Source organism: Trichoderma camerunense (genome assembly GCF_050948025.1).
Source record: "Trichoderma camerunense strain CBS 138272 chromosome Unknown V8C40scaffold_3, whole genome shotgun sequence".
NCBI classification, from domain to species: domain Eukaryota; kingdom Fungi; phylum Ascomycota; class Sordariomycetes; order Hypocreales; family Hypocreaceae; genus Trichoderma; species Trichoderma camerunense.
The window spans coordinates 1,560,552-1,577,285 of record NW_028145367.1 but is presented as its reverse complement, the minus strand read 5'-3'; the positions used below and the strand labels follow the sequence as shown (position 1 = coordinate 1,577,285).

Below are 16,734 nucleotides of genomic sequence, written 5' to 3'. Positions count from 1 at the left end.
CGGCTCACTGTGTTCCCGCTCCTGCTCCTCCTCGACCGCACAGCGTCCCGCTCCACCTATCGTTTTACACAGCGGAAGCCAAATTCTGCCCCCAGGAATGGTTCCGGTGGCACCTTAGCCATCCACCCCCTCCCCGGCGTCGCTCAACCTCACCCGCTGTCTCGGTGCACAACTTTGGTGTACCTTGTTGATATTGCCTTGTCTCTGGAGTCTAGCTGATACTTGGCTTTCCACGTGCCGGTACATTGGATCCTGCTCTTGTTACTACGCCGCATCTGTCCAACACACCCCATCTATCTATGAGCATCATGGTAAGCCGACTTCCTCACCCCACGGCGGTAGCCTGCATGGTTATATCTGTAGCCGCTTCCCGTCCCCTATTGTTTGAGTTTCTTTTCACAATGCCTTCACCACTTATGCTGTCTCCTTCTCGTTGATTCCTATATCCTTTCTGTACAACATTCATCTATTTCCCTCTCTACATTTTCCCCTACTCCAAAAGTGCGGTCAAGTTAATCATCACATAGGCTCCCCGTCGAAAGCGTGTCCGGTCACTGGGCACATTTGATGTGTCAGTGCCTGCAGAGTCTTCAGTGCCTCTGGTACCTCTAGCTCCTTCCGTGAATACGGAATTTTCACAATTCCCTCTTAATGATCCGCAATTCTTGGTAGGACAAGCGACGGCAGCTCTCGACTATCCTTATGGTTACTCTGAGTATTCAACTGGATACACATTAGGCTATACGTCTGGTTATTCGCCTGATTTACCCCCTGCTTGTCCCTCCAACTCTCCAACGCACTCACATAAACGCAGACGACTAGAAGGTTTTCACTCAATGCCTTCTGTGGACGAGCCATCGTCATCTGCCGTTGACTATCATGAAAAAACACCTGTAGCAAATTCTCATGATGAACAGGAAGGTCATGATGCAACGTCAATTATACCGCGATGGGCACCCGCCATGCCTGATGTTCAATCTCTAAGCTCCCCGTTGACATGCATGGCAGAGACCATGTTTGCCTGCTGTAACTTTGCATGGCAGCATCCTCCAGGTATGCAGGCTCCCTGCCACTGCTCTGCGACTCCTCTCTAGTACCAAGGTGATGGCTAATGGGTTGACCCAAAGGATACCAATTCCTCCCCAATTCGGCGGCCGTGGTATATGAGCCTCCGCAGCAGTATACGATGGAAGTGGCACCACCTGTGCCAGCCCAGGCGATTCACCCCGTGCAGCACCTGGTTGCAGGCACTGATGTGTTACCTCAACATACACCGGCGCAAGATCAGCACTTGAACTTGGATGCCCTGCCACTCGACAGCTACCCCGTCCTTGGAGAAGGGTCATTGCAGCCGCTGCTCCGGCCTGTGTTGCAACCTATCCTGCAGGAGCCAACGTGCATTGCAAATACGGGCGACGATCCTTATCTGATAGACCAGACTGGCCATGAGTACTCTAACCAGCTGGCTTCTTCGGACCTCTACAACTATCCCATAGTCACGGCACCGATGCCAATGCCCTTGCCGCTCACTGATGAGAATCCACTGGATGCGAATACTTCACTGCTGCCGTATGGTCCAGCCCCCCTTGTACCACTAGTGCAACCTCCTTTGGTGGTCATTGAGCCCACATCCCCTGAGATACATAACTGTTATGACACTCCTGCAGCGCAGAACTTACCTCAGCCGGTCCAACCTGAAGATGGTGGCAATACAGTTGGCCAGAGGCAAGACACAAATCCCGACACCCTGCAACCCACCCAACGTAGTGGTAAACGTGGCCCATTCAGAGACCAAAGTCTTCGAGAGCAAACGGCCCAAACAAGAAAGATGGGCTCGTGCATAAGGTGCAGGATGCAACGCATACGCGTAAGTGGCATCCCCTGATAACGAGGGGCGACGTACCCCGTCTCGCGTTACACAACAACACCCGGCGTGATCTATGTAGGCTAACTCAACACTCTCCTTGCAGTGCGAATTCAACTCGGATATTCCAGGCGGTGTCTGCCTAACGTGTAAAAAGGTAGAGAATACAAAGGCGGCAAGGCTACCATGCCTCCGGTACAAGATCACCGACATGATGCTCTATAAGCCAGGCGCAGTCCCAGGTTACGAGTGGACCCAAAGATGGAACAAGAACAACTCGGACCCCATCCAGCTTTGGGCTGAACGTGAAGTCAAAGTCATTCATATATCTGTTTACTTCTCAAACTCGTTTCTCCCACTGCCGGTGCGCAAATTCGTTCCACAGGAGGGAGACAAACTAGAGCGGACATGGGATTACCAAGGCACCAAGAAGTCGGTCGCCATCCCGCCATACGCACTGGTCGACTTGGAGGCCGGCAAATCGGCATACACCAGATATATCCGAGACTCCATGACCGACATCTTTCGGAACTTCCTTGGTGACACCGATAGTCTCTTGTACAAGACGTACCTCCAAGCTTGGCACATGTGGAAAGACCCAAACATCTCTACAGAATCCTTTGAGCTACTCAATTGGACGCTTCGGCTGTGGATAGCCGTCCGCTTGTCAACTACGTCGTGTTTTATCGCCGGGAATGAGAAGCTAGGCATGTCGACCGATATTCTTGACCAAACCAATCCAAACCCTGGAAAGATTCCACTCCCCCCCGTGCTGGGCGCACAAATGGATATGATATTGATCCAACACATTCAGAGCAAACTTAGACATGAGCTGTTGGACAACCTCCAAAAAGTAATGCTCAAGAATAAGCCATCTAGCTGGCTGGTGACTTACTTGGTAACTTTCATTCTGCTTCACAATGTCGCACTTATTACAAAGCACGATGCTGCATATGCTCGCAAGCATGGCATGAAGGTGAGTTTACCCAATGCATAGGGTAACGTTGGCGGCCAGCAGCCTTGCTAGGGGCGCGGGGCCCCGTCCCCTCGTCCCTCCTTGGCACGTAGTACCAATATGCTGACGAGATTGCCCTTGCAGCGCCGTTATGCTCGCGAAGAAAAAGTCCAAGAGTATCATCTGGGTGAGACCGGCCCCTCCTCCCGCCGTTGTACGCTGGCATAGTGACTGACTTTTGGCTTCTAATGGCGATGTCAATACAGGAGCCAATATTATCCTGGCCCACTTTCACTACTGTAACAAGGGTATCGTGCCCTTCTCGGAAGAGTGCGAGGATCAAGATCTTCGGACGTTAGCGCATCTAGATGAGGAAAAGATCAAGTTTGTTCGTGCGACCAGGGCACACATTCAACGGCACAGTGAGTCTCCGATACCACCACACTCCCCAGCTAACCGGATTCCCGGACTGGCGCTAACACAGGGGCCAACCCTTCTCGTACAGAGCAAGACTGGGAGGATATGCGCGCCAGAAAGGCGTACGAGGAGGACTATTTCTTCGTCAGTCAGTTATTTGAGGAGAAATGGCAGCCAAGAACCACCGTCTTGTAGCATTTGTTTTTGTTTTCCCCCCCTTTTCTTGCTTTCTTTTCTTGCCATAAAGCCACCTAGTAATACCTTGAGGTTGTTGAAGCGGTGAGGTGTCGGTACTACGCGTTTAGTTTGGATGAAGGGGGAGACTGCAGGATGCAGTGCCCCGAGGTGGAGATTGGCTCTGGCAAGTGTCAATCGAGATACCTTGTTCCGAGATGAAGTAGTACAGGTATGGTAGCTACCATCCAGGGGCATGCAAACTACCCAAGATGGTAAGTGGTACGCTAGATGTTTCGCAGGTCTACACGGTCTTGGGTGGCTGGGAGGAGGACACATTGTTCCCGGTATGATATGTTACGTACACGATGGGCGCTGAGCATACGAAGTACGAGTAATGGATAAAAGAAGCATGCTCCTAGGCATCAAGTTTGTTGTCTCTTTTCTCCGGCGATCACCGATTAACCATTGCCCGATTTGTACAGATTAGCGTGCTGGAGCCAATCCCATGCGAAGCAATCATGAAGTCGGCGGCGCATTGGAAGCTCCTATAAAGGCGATGGCCTCCCGCTAGGAGCTTCGCTTTCCCCGGGGTAGCAAACATCAACGCAATGAAGCAAAAACAGTGATCCTGTCGCAGCTCCTCATACAGGACTCTCGGCATGTACACTCCCGTCTACGCCAAGATAGCAGACATGTATACACGATAGGATAGCGGCATATCCCCCGGATATCTGCTGCACTGAGCCGTCACTTGACCGCTTGTTCTGAGCAACGAGAGAAGGGAGAGAGAGCCGTGTTTTGGCTTACTTTCCTCGTTTTGTTTCTTTTTTTCTCTTTTCTTTTTATGGTTTTGTTTTTACTTTTTCCCCGGTGGATGATGTGGATCCCGGGGCTGAGATACAAGCTTCAGCAGGAAAAAGGAAGGAAACAAGGACAGGGGTGAGCAAACTCGCCTAAGAAAGGAAAAAAGCAAAGCAAAGCCAAACAAAGCAAAGCAGCAGAGAAAAGAGTCGACAAAGCAGATGAATATCTGGTCCATTACCAATGAGTCTACTCTACCCTGCTCAACGTCCGGGGGCCTCATCACGCTATGCTCTCTGGTGTCTTGCTATTGCCATCCCCTACGCTACCAAGACTAATGTGTCTCAGCCGGAAGCTCACATTAACAGGCAATCTAGTACGAAGGCGAGATGGGCCAATGCAAGGACAATCATGGCTACAAGACGTACTAGGTAGTGCGGTGACGGATACGGGCCGTAAGTACGGCAGGCAGCAAGCCGAAGGGCCGGTTTTGTGATACCCGGCCTCTTGTCCCGCCCGGAACGAGTCCGCGGCCGGACCCAAATCAACCAGGCAAGGGCCAAAGCTTGATATTTTCTGTTTTTCTTTCCTTCTTGCGGTGTCTACTAGTCAAAGGCTAGTTGCAGTTTGAACCCATATTGGTTTCAGTGGCTCTTGCCAGTTGAGACATTCCAATTTATTTATTTGCTAGATTGGCGGTCTGTCTCGACGTATAAATCATGGCCTCTGTCGTGCTTTCCCAAACTATCAAGTCCAACATTAACCGAGTACACCGTTGTTTGACAATTCCACACACTTTTTTTCATATATATTTTGCCTCCTCATCTCTTCTCCCAAACTTCTCCCTCACCGCACACATTCGTTCTCTTGTGACTCCAGAGTCTTTGCCATTCTTTGCCTTCTGCACTCCAATCCAACTCCAATCCTCTCTTCTCTCTTCCAACAGCCAACATATCACCTGTGATCATTCGCAATGGCCGGCACCGTCGTTGTCAACTCGGAGCTTGTTGCTCCTCACCAGGAGCTCAAGCTGCATTCTCCCCCCGCAGAGATGTCGAGTCTGCCCAATGGCTTTCCTGCTGTCTTGAACTCGCCTATGGCATGGACTGGCCAGCAGTTTGAACAGCAGCCTGACTTCATTCACCACTTGGATGCCGAAGAGCTTCGAGAGATTGACGCCGCTCTCAAGCACTTCAAAGGTGAACCAGCTACTATTGGCAGTAGATCCCCCTTCATCCAGCTTGACTAATGCAATGACATGCAGCTCTGGAACTTGATGGCGATCTCGTGACTCCTGACAACTTCCCGCTTCCCACTGTTGGTCCCAACGTGCTGAAGGGCATGCGCCAGGACATTTACCAAGGTAAAGGGTTTGCTGTTCTCCGAGGACTCGACTCCAAGCAGTACTCTGTCGAAGATATGACGACCATCTACCTGGGAGTCCAGGCTCACATTGCCAATCGCTTCGGTCGTCAGGACAAGAAGGGCAACATGCTGGGTAAGAATGAAGATGCCCGAACCGGGCCATGAGAGGCTAACACATTCCAGTTCACATCATTGCCGACGCCTCGTCCAAGGAAAAGGCTGAGCACCATCGCCACTCCACTTCTCCCATCGTAAGTCCCCTGTAACACACCCCGCAATCACTTGATGGCTGACGCGAGTAGACGTTCCACAACGAGGAAGCTGGAGACATCATCAGCTGGCTCACGAGAAACGCGGCCAAGTCTGGCGGCAAGTGCATCATCGCCTCGACTTACACTGTCTACAATGTGCTCGCTGCTACTCGACCCGATCTCATCCGCACCCTGGCTCGATCTGACTGGCCTTTTGCTCTGTAAGTGTCTTGAACTCTGATGATGTGATTGCATGGCGCAAGGGCTAACGTATTCGTGTCTCATCCCCTAGGCCCAAGTTCCAATGCCGACCTGTTTTCTTCTACCAAGATGGCCACCTCATCACCAACTTTGGACGAGCTGCTCTTATGGGAAGCGCCAGCCACGCTCGACCGGCCCACTTGCCTACACTCACTGCTAGCCAGGTTGAGGCCTTGGATGCGATCCAGGACATTGCCGAAGCGACCAAGTTCGAGTTCACCACTCAGCCAGGTGACATCCACTTCATCAACAACCTGGCAATCCTCCACCGCCGCGCAGGATTTGTCAACGGCTCGGAGCCCAACCAGCGCAGGCACCTTGTGCGCATGAGACTCCGCGATGACGAGATGGGATGGAGCATCCCCCTCGATCTGGAGAGCGAGTGGAACAAGGCTTTTGGTCAGGCGGGAACTCGGGTGTGGCATCTCGAGCCCATGCCCTCTGGCTACTTTCCTCTGCGGTCCCAGCCTAACTAGGGTGGCCAGCCAACAGTTGATATGATCTTGCAAGCTACTTGAGAGGGTCGCACCTGGGGGATTGCGACGAAAATGCCACTAATGGAAGTATTGGTGAGAGGGCATTGTATTCGTGTCGGCGTCTTGAGAAAAACACCAAAGAAGAAAAAAACTATAGACCGGGTTTTCATGGAGTTCTGGGCCAAAAACTCCTTCGGCTTGCTTTGTTTGCTTGATTGTTACATACATAGAACGGGTTCGGATCAGATCCGCAAAAGTTCAGCAGTGGCACGGCATAGACTAGAAACTACTCCGTAGGTAGTCAGATTGGACCAAATTTACATATTCTAGCACTTGATTGTCTCCTCACAAGCACTTGGGAGCTGCCCTCATCACTCACTACAGGCCTGTGTAACAAGGAACCAGAGGCCTCGACTGCCTCACAGCTTTTGGTTACAGGGCCAACGCAGCCATTTGTCACATTCAGCACTAGCTTGCGCACTCAATGCCCAATTCGACGAGGCTGGCAAAAATTAGGCGTTTGAAGCATCCGGAGCTCATGGATGATGTCGAGAGTGGAGCTCGCCTGACCTGTAACTGAACCAAATCGTTGGGATGCCGAGACACGGACGGGTCACGAGACTGGGGGAGTGATTCAGCCGCTTACAAGGACTGCAGCTCTGACACAACAAGGGTGTCTAGACGCAGCAGTCTGATATGAGAGAGGTAGGGAGAAAGGCATAAAAAAAGAAAAGAAAGAAAGAAATGGACACTGGTTTGTATGTCTTGGGCGGTAAATAGGGGGGCAGAGAAAAGCGGCAGAAGGTATGAACTGAGACCGACCGGCGGCTTTTTTACTGGAAGAAGTAGATGCCGGGGGGCTGGAGAAAGAATGAAGGGGTGGTTAATGAAGCCCGAAGAAAAAAAGAAAACATGCCCGAATATTCAGGAAAAAGAAAGGCTCTGGTGTGACATCCTTGTTGTGATTTGTAGGGGGGGCTGGGGTATAGGAAGGAGATTTTTTTGATGGTGTCGGCCGCGGCGTTTAGCCAGGTTACACAGGCGCCTGTTTCTGTCTTTCTTTCTTTCTTTTTTCCTTCCCGTGTTTTAATTGATGCTTTTGTTGGACGTTGTAAAAAAAAAAAAAAAAAAAAAAAATTCTGTCTCCCTTGCAGTAAGCCGTTCGGTAGTTTCAATGCTCAGAACGGAAATATCCCGTGCCTTGTGTTGACCTCTTTTTTCCTTTTTTTGCTTTTTTGTGACAAAGCTTGTAGATTGGGGCGGGAACATTAAGTGTTGTTCTCTCCCCTGCTAGGTTTTGTGACAGGCCATTGATCCATGCCATCTAAGTCTAGATCCCTGGGCGGGTGGCAGTGATTAAGACACACACTTAGACAGAGAGGAAAGAGAGATCTAGGGATGGCGATCGGATGGTGGGGACGTGGGATCGGAAGAGGCTTGATGGTGTGCTCGTATGTCATTTGATGTCACATGTCGATGAGATGCGAGATGTGAGATGGGCTGCATATATAGATACTGCTACGATCTTGTTTGCATAAGCCATCAATGTGTGTGCCATGTCATATGAAAGCTATATAAACAACGTAGGTAGTAGTAGCATTAAGGTTTTTAGGAGACGAGTTCGTTAGGGTTGACGTGAAGTTTATGCGAAAACAACGGTAAGATGAGATGAGACGACGGCGAGGCAAGGGTACGATGCCAAGTCAAGGTTTCGATACGAGTTTAAATGACGTCCGGCATTGATCACGACCCCAGGAAGCTATCCATGGATACATGTAGCTCTTATCACAAAGCTCACTCTCCAGGTTATAAAGCTGCTTGGACGAATTTGCACAGTGCCGCTACTGACCCGAAACGGCGGATAGCTTCCCCGTGACCTGGCGCCAGCGGCCACGGCACTTGAGCATCCACTGAACCCATGCCGCAGGCGCTAAATCACGGGGCCGCAATGCCGGTACAGTGTCTAGATGAGAGGATCATACACTGTAGACGGCTGAAGTGTGATTCCTAGGTAGCTAACCCCCTGCTTACGTGTGGAGTCTTGTGTCTCACCTAGCAAGCAGCATGTCTTCAGCTTCGTCCCTACATTATTATCGTGACGGCATCCAACCTCATTCTTACGGCCACTGCCTGGGACTCTTTGCAACTTGCCCAAGGCTGTGACGCGTGAATCGGCTCCGGCAGAGGGGACGCGCCATCACTCGGACGAATAGCGTCGCATCGCATCGCGCATCACATCGCATCGCCTCGCATCGCCTCGCATCGCATCGCATCGTACCGTGCCTTCGGATTGATTTGAGACAAGGGGCCGGGGCGAGGCCTTTGAGAGTCCCGGCATTGCTTTTGCTAGCAGCACCTGTACGTACGAGTCCAGGTTCATTATCCAAGTCCATGCATCAGCCGCACGTCACGGGCTGAGACCCGGCGTCTCGTGATCTGATCCTTTCATCTTGCCTCCTCCTGCTCTCTTTTCTTCTTCTCTCTGCTCGTTCTCCTCGTGCTGATTGGCCCGTTCTTACAGCACCTTTGCGACGCGGGTCTCTCTCTCGTTTATGTCCCAAGTCCGGAATCGAGATCGATCACGAGCCATGTCGACCTCCAAGCCAATCAGCAAGCCTGGCCGCGCCGACGCCTCAGACTACCGACCAGTCCACCAAGACGACGACACACACGATGCCAATGAGGAGGAGGAGGGCGTGTCGACCTCGGCCTACCTGCCGCCGCGCCGGTCGCGCGCAGATCGCCGTTACCGCACCACCATCCTCGCTCTGGTCATCGCCCTCATTATCCTGCTAGCGACAAACCTATACCTGTCTCTGCCCTACTTCTTCCCCGATCACGGCCCCGGCTCCTGTCCGGCTCCTAGCAAGGTGCCGCAGTACTTCCAGACATCGCCGGAGCTGTGGGCCGGGCCAACAGCCACCGGCAATGCCGCCTTCTTAGCACAGACAAGGACCTTTGACCCGACCGCGACCTTTGTGCCCAATGAGCCGCTGCAGACGGCCATCCCCGTCCAGGGCATGAAGCCAGGCAACGAGACTATTTTCAAGATGATGGGCTACTTGTCTCCCTACTTTCCCTCCCCTGGGTTTGGAGTCAACGAGTACCCGCTTCCCGCAGGAGCAGAGATCGTCCAGGTCCAGATGTTGTCCCGTCACGGAGCCCGCTATCCTACTTCTGGAGTCGGCGTTGTCAACTTCGCCCAGCGCATTGCCAATGCCTCTAGCGACTTTAACCCCAAGGGGCCATTGGGCTTTCTCAAGGGTTGGGAGTATCATCTTGGGTCAGAGATTCTGGTGCCCAAGGGCCGTGAGGAGCTGTACAACTCAGGTAAGCATATCATGCGTAGTATGCATTGCGGATTGCCCTTAATAAAGCTGATATTTGCATAGGAGTTCTTCATAGCTACATGTATGGCAGTCTGTATAATCCAAACAGCAAGATTATTGTTCGCACAACGGTAAGACTCACAACTTGACAAACGAGCAGTACTTGAAGTCAATTTTCTTGTATACTGACAACTCGATATAGACACAAGATCGTATGCTCAAGTCGGCTGAGAACTGGATGGCTGGCTTCTTTGGGTTGGAGTGGTGAGGACTTTAATATGAGCTACCCTGATTGTGGGCCATGACTTACAAAGCCTAGGACGAACAACGCAACTATCGAAGTCATCATCGAAGCTGGCGGCTTCAACAACTCTTTAGCAGGCTCCCTCAATTGCCCCAATTCTTACACCAAAATATCAGCAAACGAGGCCAAGCAGCAATGGATCAACACCTACCTTCAAGATGGTATGTATTCGTCTGGTCCCATCTAGTTCAAAAGTATCAAGACAGCTAATGCCAGGTAGCTCTTCATCGTTTCAATGCGTTGACAGATGGATTCGAGTGGACCATTGATGACGTATACAACGCCCAAACCATGTGTCCTTACGAGACAGTAGCGTACGGCTTCAGCATGTTTTGCGATTTATTCACCTATGAAGAATGGCAAGGTTTTGGCTATTCCATCGACGTGTGGTTCTCAGGAGGCAATGCCTTTCACAGTCCTACCGGGGTATGTATTTGAGCCACTTGTTTGAAGTTCAAAACACTAATCCTTTATTCTCAATGCAGCGGGCAATTGGCATTGGCTATCAACAGGAAGTCCTCGCTCGGTTGAAGAACCATACCCTTGGTTACTCTGGCTCGCAAATCAACGTCACCCTAGACAACAACACGGAGACTTTCCCCCTTAACCAGAGCCTCTACTTTGACTTTTCCCACGACACCAACATTGTTTCCATCCTCACTGCGTTTGGCCTCCGTCAGTTTGCTGAGGAACTCCCGGCTGATCGATACCCCGGTGCGCACAACTTCACCGTCGCACACATCACCCCCTTTGGCGCCCGTCTCGACATTGAGATTATCAAGACCCCGAAACCCGTCTCGCCCAACCGCGACGGCTATCTCCGCGGCGAAGAGCAGAAATACGTTCACTTCATTCTCAACCAGCGAACAATTCCTCTGGGGTTGAGTTTCCCCGAATGCGATGCAGACCGTAAAGATGGCTGGTGCGAGTTCGATACCTTTGTCAAGATACAAGAGGGCATGTCGGAGAAAGCGAGCTACGACCATGCCTGTCATGGGGAATACGATAAGGAGCCTTATGGAAAGATTACCGATGGCGCTCCAAACTAAGATGACACAAATTTTCATTGCTATGGGAAGAAGGTTGGAAGGATATTTTATAACAATTTTTTAATATGGCGAAAGACATTGCTATCGATTGGTAAACAGAGTAAAATGTACGGCGCTCACGGAATCTTTGTTGGGTTTAAATATCTTTCAGATTTGGAAAGAAAAGAAGGCCTGGGTTATAATAAAGACGGTGTTTGGAACGGTACGGCTAGTCAAATTGCTAAATGAGTATCTGTTTTGAGTGACGGCTTCATAATTGTCACTGTCGTCGGTTCAGCACTCAACTGGTTTATGAAAAGACACGATTGCGCTGCTTATAAAAGTTTACATCTCCAGAGAGATCTACAGACTATGTAAAAGCCATAAAGTGATGAATCGATTCATCAACATGTTTCTCAATGAAAAGGCCAACGCACCCATTCCCCTGTCCTTGTCATCATCTCAAGTTTCATTCTTTCAATTTCAAACTTCTATGTTTAAAATAACACGGCATATCACGTTGAATTAACAAGATAGAAACGTTTGATCCAACTTGAAAGTATATTCAATGACAATCATCCACACGCTGGTATCTACAAAAAGAGTTTGCGCTCTATATAAATCATGCCATCCCATCCATCCTCGGGAATAAAACCTCAAAACGCCCGCTATGTAAAGCCCCGAATAGATATGTGTTTAAAACCCAACAAATACAGCGCCGCAGTGGAAATTAAAAATTGCGGACAAATATAATAACATGAACAAGGAACGGCTTTTGTATAACCTCCCATTTTGTGAAAAGGAAAAAAAAAAATTGAAACAAGACGTATACACAACGCAGCAGCCTTAGTCGCGCTTCTCGTTGCTCTGGCTGCCCTCAGTTGTCTCGGTACTCTCTGAGCGCTCTCTCGCGCGATCATCGTACATAGATGCGGGTTTCTTCTCTTCGTTCTGTGTATCAGCCAAGCTGGCAGAGCGAGCCATGTTGGCATGCTCCTGAATGCCGTGCTGAGGCTCAATCAGGATGGTGCTCTCGTGGGCAGGCTCTTCGCGCTGGGGGCTCCAAGCCAAAAAGTCTCGTCGGACTTCAACGTAGTCGTATGAAAACTCGCCGTGTTGGTCGTCGTCCATACCGAGGAGCTCGGCTTCTTCGGAGGCACGCAGCTTAAGGCCGGGGATGAGATCAATGATTTTGGCGATGATGGCGGACATGACAAAGGCATAGGCGGAACCGGCGACGATAGCAGCAATCTGCCACCCGATGAGGACATAGTGGTGGTCGACAAAGCCACCGATGGCACCGCTATTAACTCCGTCGAGACCGATGATGCTACCGCTGGCGAAAAAGCCGTTGAAAATGAGACCGACCATGCCACCGATACCGTGCTCAGCGAAGACGTCGAGAGAGTCATCGATTCGAATGAGGAATTTGACTGTTAAATACATGTTAGGGAATTGTCTCGATACTTTCTTAAGGTTTTCTTTAACTATAGAGGTAAAAACTTACTCTTGGTGCCAAAGTTACAGCAGACACCGGCAACGACACCCAAGATGATGCTGGCCCAGGGGGTAATGAAACCAGATGCAGGAGTGGCAGCAACCAGACCGGAGATTGTTCCGGAACACCAACCGACCATGGACCACTTCTTGGCAAGACGGAAATCGAGGAGACACCAAGTCATGGCGGCGAACATGGCTGTGAGACACGAGTTCCAGCAAGCCATGACGGCTCGGAGGTTGGCTCCGAAGGCAGATCCGCCGTTGAAGCCTAGCCATCCGAACCACAGAAGAACGGTGCCGAGAGTGATTAGGGAGATGTTGTGGGGCCGAAAGTTCATCATCATCTTCTCGTTTCGGCGGCCCAGGACCCAGGAGTAGGCGAGAGCCGAGACACCGGAGCCGATCTCGACGGGGACACCACCGGCATAGTCGAGGACGCCGTTCTTGAAAGCCCAGCCGTTGGCGTTCCACACCCAGTATGCCAGGGGGCAGTAGACGAGGGTGGCCCAGAAGAAGCAGAAAACCATGCTCGGAACCACCCGACCACGTTCGGCAACGGCTCCGACAGTCAGACAGGCGGTGACGGCGCAGAACATCATCTGATAGAAGGAGTAAAGGAGGGCCGGGATCAGGGGAGAGCCAATCGATGGGGTGGCCAGGACCCTCTGGAGCCCAAAGTGGTTGAGGTTTCCAATGTAGCCATTATTGGAAGTCGACGAGAAGGCTAAAGAATAACCCCAAAAGTACCATTGGAAGACGATGACGCTAAAGGACATCATCGTCACCCAGAGCATGGAGAGGGCGGACTTTCTGCGAGCAAGGCCCGAATAGAGAAAGGAGACACCCGGTACCATGAGAAGCACCATACAGGCGGCCACCAGGATGAAGGCCTGGTCTCCGGATTGATACCATTGGTTCAGGTTTTCGGTCCCTGAAGCAAAGGCTTGTCAGTGACCCCGTGGTCCATTTCATCTCGGATCCATGACTTGCATATTGGGAGATAAGGGAAATCGGGTGCTACATGAAGAACGGGGTCAAGTCAAGGCTACTATCGTTACATACTGGCATCACCCCCGAGGGAACCTGTCCCATTAAAGACGGTCGGGGCCCCAAGATGGGCGTAGGACATGATGGGCTAAGCGAAATCCGGGGTTTCGTCGAGTAGATGTTGGAGAAAGCAGCCACGAGGACCAGATAAACGAGCGATAGGACGCGGAGTGAGATGAGACGAGGAGAAATCGAGGATAGGTCGGATGCCGGCACAGGCAGGGCGAGGATCCGGGAAGCCTGAGCTACGGCAAAGCGTTGTGATAAGGTTGCAGGAAGTGAGATGCCTCTGGAGGTTCGACCAGAGATAAGACGTGCAGGAGAGGAAGAGAGATGAGAGGAAGGAAAGGGTAGCAGGACCAAATTAGGAGGAAAGACGGAGGAGGAGGAGGAGGCTTAGAGATAACGGACAGGCTTAGATCGGTTGTATATAGCATGCACATCGCCTTCAACACCACTCAGGCAGTCCCCGATTTCGACAGCACGGCGACAAACCGGGAGCAAGGACGCTGGGGCCCTGTCAAGGACCACCACGCCTCTTCTTTTTTTCCTCTCATCAGCCCAGCCCTGGGGGGGCCCAATGTTGGAGCCAATTACCCCAGACAGGGTCGTCCGAGGCCAGAGATAAGACACCAGGGGTGGGCCGTTCTGGCTGCTGTCTCGTTCGAAGAGCGTTGTGCCACGGATTGGGATTATCTCGGGGAGGCCATGGGGGTGTGGCCACAAGCGAACGGGGGGGTGGTTTGTCTATCTCATCTCACTGTTCGTTATCTCGGGGCGAAGGGCTGTGGATGCTGGGGCTAAGGGCTTAGTTCGAAGCGCGGCGCGAATCTGCATTGCTGAGGCATGAAGGCGAAAAGCAACTGGGTCAACAGCGACGATGAATGACGCTTGTAAATGGAATGAGTTGGTTGAAGGTTCGTGGAGAAGGAGGAAATGATTTTCTTGTCTGTTTATTTGTTTCTTTTTTCAAGAAATTCTGCCTGGATTACTTAATCATTCAACGATGAGGAAAACAAGGGCAGGAGCAAGACAATGAAAAAATCAATCATTCGGGAAAGTGCAGCGCCACGAACGCGGATTATCGACCCGGAAGCAGCAGCGAAGAAAAAAAAGATACATAGCTACAAAGTGACATTGGCGATAGTAAGGCCAGAGATAAGGTGGGCGTGTATAATCGAGGTACGTACGACAAAAGCCAAGATACGGTCATCGAAATCGCCAGGTACGTATCTTTTCCGCATGTGGGCGGGTGAGATAACGCTAGTCGACAAATGCTCTAGCGGCGAGACAACAATAGAACATACAAGTGCAGCATACATTGCCGCGCAGCCCAAGTATCGGCCGAGTATCGGTGAGGCCGCAAACAGGGGAGTCTTTTTCTTTTCTTTTCATTTGTCTTTTGTCGTTTTGGCTGGAGCCGGATAAGCAGCAAATCTGCAACCCTGAACATTTTCGTTGGATTCTTCTTATTGTTTTTTATTTCTCTCTTAGTCGTTTGGTTCCCACGCTTGGTAGATAGGTAATTGATTGATTGAAAAGGGCGGCCATTCACCCGGGCCTATTATCCAGCAACCAGAAAAACAATCGGCTCTGTCTCGCCTCCTTGACAAAAGGCCGTCATCGGCATCGCCAGCCCGAGACAAGACACAACTCATGATCTTCCTCGAGACAAACTGAGCCGACAACCCGAACAGATAAGACAGGTTTCTTCTGCGCTGATGGAGCACGAGTACTCGTACAAGCACAAAGTACGAGTAAATACATTCTGCAGTTAACCAGGGGTTGCATTGAATCAATGTCCCAGCCCATATTACTAAGACGCCTCACTCGCAAGGAATGCTTCCCTGTCCTCTTCAGCTGATGCTGAGAAGAGGGACGAGTTACTCGTACAACTTTACCGCCTTCCCCCAGCTGGCCCGCCAATGCCGTCACTTCATCATGTAAAGCCTGATAAGCCCACTCTTGACGGGAGCGAAGCCGGCGAGGTTGGGGCCCTGCAGTGGGGGGAAACCCGCGCCCTTGGCCGTACCTTGCTTAGCTGACTTGAGTCTTTCTTCTGTGCATGTCAAATTACCTATTATGTACAACTAAGGTGCTGATAGAGACTGGTGCCTGAGTACCGAGTTTACGATAGCCCAGGCTCCGTGAATAGATACGATTCAGTAAAAGGGTCTCCGTTACGGCATTCTCGTCTGTCAAGGGCGCTCCGGCGGCTTCGGGCGACCCGCCGTGGCTATTTAGTGCCATTGAGTGGCGGCCCAAGTAAATATCGCTGCTAATAGGAGTATACATTGGCGTCTGTCAAAAGCGTGGGCTTGCGACGAGCCGCGGGTTTTGCCTCTCTCTCTTCTCTAAAAAGTCGCGTTTACTTTGATGTTTCACAGTTCAGCGCGCATCACGAGTTCTTTCTCGACGGCAACCTGCACCGGCACGCTGGCTCCGGGTTGAGACATGTCGTCTCGCACACGTAAGGGAGAGAAAATTACAATGAACCAGTTTTACAATAATAAAAAATGGAAGAGAGTAAGATATTCCACCGATCTTCCGTAGAGGCAACCCCAGAGTCTCCTTCGGACAACAAAGTAATACCTCACGTGCACACGCCGATTCTTCCCCGGCTTCCTCCAGAGAAACCCCAAATCTCATCTACAGTAAGGTTACTCAATAAAACACCCCCATGACCCAAACCCGGGAAAATCTCGTGCCACCAACACACAAACTCGGGAAACACAAGCAAAATAAAATTCACAGGATTCGCTACCCCAGCCCCAGCCTATCCCTTCCCTTCCCTTCCCACCCCCGCCCGCCCTCTTTGTCTTGTCCCCCCCATCGATCCGGTCGACTTTGAAGGAATAGATCCTCGGTTACCCGTGCATTGGCATGTTTTACTAAGACCAGTAGCACATGAAAAAATATTGATCCCGGTGAGGAGGGGGGCGCAACAAGTAAAAAAGTA

The 16,734-nt window shown here is 51.1% G+C and overlaps 5 protein-coding genes across 5 annotated transcripts; 4 read left to right on the top strand and 1 right to left on the bottom strand.

The window, feature by feature from the left end:
* The first annotated feature begins 209 nt into the window (after positions 1–209).
* V8C40DRAFT_146345 (uncharacterized protein) lies at positions 210–3,648 on the top strand. Its single transcript, XM_083211248.1, has 7 exons — positions 210–311; positions 528–1,053; positions 1,128–1,867; positions 1,971–2,840; positions 2,964–3,006; positions 3,086–3,241; positions 3,325–3,648. Exons 1-7 carry the CDS (start codon positions 300–302, stop codon positions 3,429–3,431), a joined length of 2,454 nt encoding a protein of 817 aa, XP_083077171.1. The 5' UTR covers positions 210–299; the 3' UTR covers positions 3,432–3,648.
* A 1,539-nt stretch (positions 3,649–5,187) lies between these two features.
* Positions 5,188–6,898, top strand: V8C40DRAFT_284462 (TauD/TfdA family dioxygenase; the record flags this gene model as incomplete). The annotated part of the gene is made up of 5 exons (XM_083222155.1): positions 5,188–5,413; positions 5,479–5,712; positions 5,763–5,830; positions 5,882–6,051; positions 6,123–6,898. 5 exons carry the CDS (start codon positions 5,188–5,190, stop codon positions 6,565–6,567), a joined length of 1,143 nt encoding a protein of 380 aa, XP_083077170.1. The 3' UTR covers positions 6,568–6,898.
* A 1,735-nt stretch (positions 6,899–8,633) lies between these two features.
* On the top strand, positions 8,634–11,563 carry V8C40DRAFT_236057 (histidine phosphatase superfamily). The gene is made up of 7 exons (XM_083213966.1): positions 8,634–8,925; positions 9,089–9,897; positions 9,960–10,027; positions 10,099–10,160; positions 10,216–10,361; positions 10,421–10,626; positions 10,686–11,563. The coding sequence occupies exons 2-7, from the start codon at positions 9,120–9,122 to the stop codon at positions 11,247–11,249; spliced, it is 1,824 nt and encodes a 607-aa protein (XP_083077169.1). The 5' UTR covers positions 8,634–8,925; positions 9,089–9,119; the 3' UTR covers positions 11,250–11,563.
* Positions 11,564–11,770: 207 nt separating this feature from the next.
* On the bottom strand, positions 11,771–14,287 carry V8C40DRAFT_236056 (ammonium transporter AmtB-like domain-containing protein). Its single transcript, XM_083213965.1, has 3 exons — positions 13,791–14,287; positions 12,736–13,659; positions 11,771–12,661 (listed from the first exon to the last, which is right to left on the bottom strand). The coding sequence occupies exons 1-3, from the start codon at positions 13,855–13,857 to the stop codon at positions 12,075–12,077; spliced, it is 1,578 nt and encodes a 525-aa protein (XP_083077168.1). The 5' UTR covers positions 13,858–14,287; the 3' UTR covers positions 11,771–12,074.
* Positions 14,288–14,695: 408 nt separating this feature from the next.
* Positions 14,696–15,299, top strand: V8C40DRAFT_146311 (uncharacterized protein). Its single transcript, XM_083211247.1, has one exon. It carries the CDS (start codon positions 14,811–14,813, stop codon positions 15,201–15,203), a length of 393 nt encoding a protein of 130 aa, XP_083077167.1. The 5' UTR covers positions 14,696–14,810; the 3' UTR covers positions 15,204–15,299.
* Positions 15,300–16,734: the final 1,435 nt, after the last annotated feature.

Coding starts and splice junctions, on each gene's coding strand:
- V8C40DRAFT_146311 (XM_083211247.1), top strand. CDS start 14,811: ATGAAAAAATCAATCATTCGGGAAAGTGCAGCGCCACGAACGCGGATT.
- V8C40DRAFT_236056 (XM_083213965.1), bottom strand. CDS start 13,857: ATGTCCTACGCCCATCTTGGGGCCCCGACCGTCTTTAATGGGACAGGT. Junction 13,660..13,790: donor TTCCCTCGGGGGTGATGCCA/GTATGTAACGAT, acceptor CCTTTGCTTCAG/GGACCGAAAACCTGAACCAA. Junction 12,662..12,735: donor CTGTAACTTTGGCACCAAGA/GTAAGTTTTTAC, acceptor TGTATTTAACAG/TCAAATTCCTCATTCGAATC.
- V8C40DRAFT_236057 (XM_083213966.1), top strand. CDS start 9,120: ATGTCCCAAGTCCGGAATCGAGATCGATCACGAGCCATGTCGACCTCC. Junction 9,898..9,959: donor TGAGGAGCTGTACAACTCAG/GTAAGCATATCA, acceptor ATATTTGCATAG/GAGTTCTTCATAGCTACATG. Junction 10,161..10,215: donor GGCTTCTTTGGGTTGGAGTG/GTGAGGACTTTA, acceptor TACAAAGCCTAG/GACGAACAACGCAACTATCG.
- V8C40DRAFT_146345 (XM_083211248.1), top strand. Junction 1,868..1,970: donor GCAGGATGCAACGCATACGC/GTAAGTGGCATC, acceptor CTCTCCTTGCAG/TGCGAATTCAACTCGGATAT. Junction 3,242..3,324: donor GGCACACATTCAACGGCACA/GTGAGTCTCCGA, acceptor CTTCTCGTACAG/AGCAAGACTGGGAGGATATG.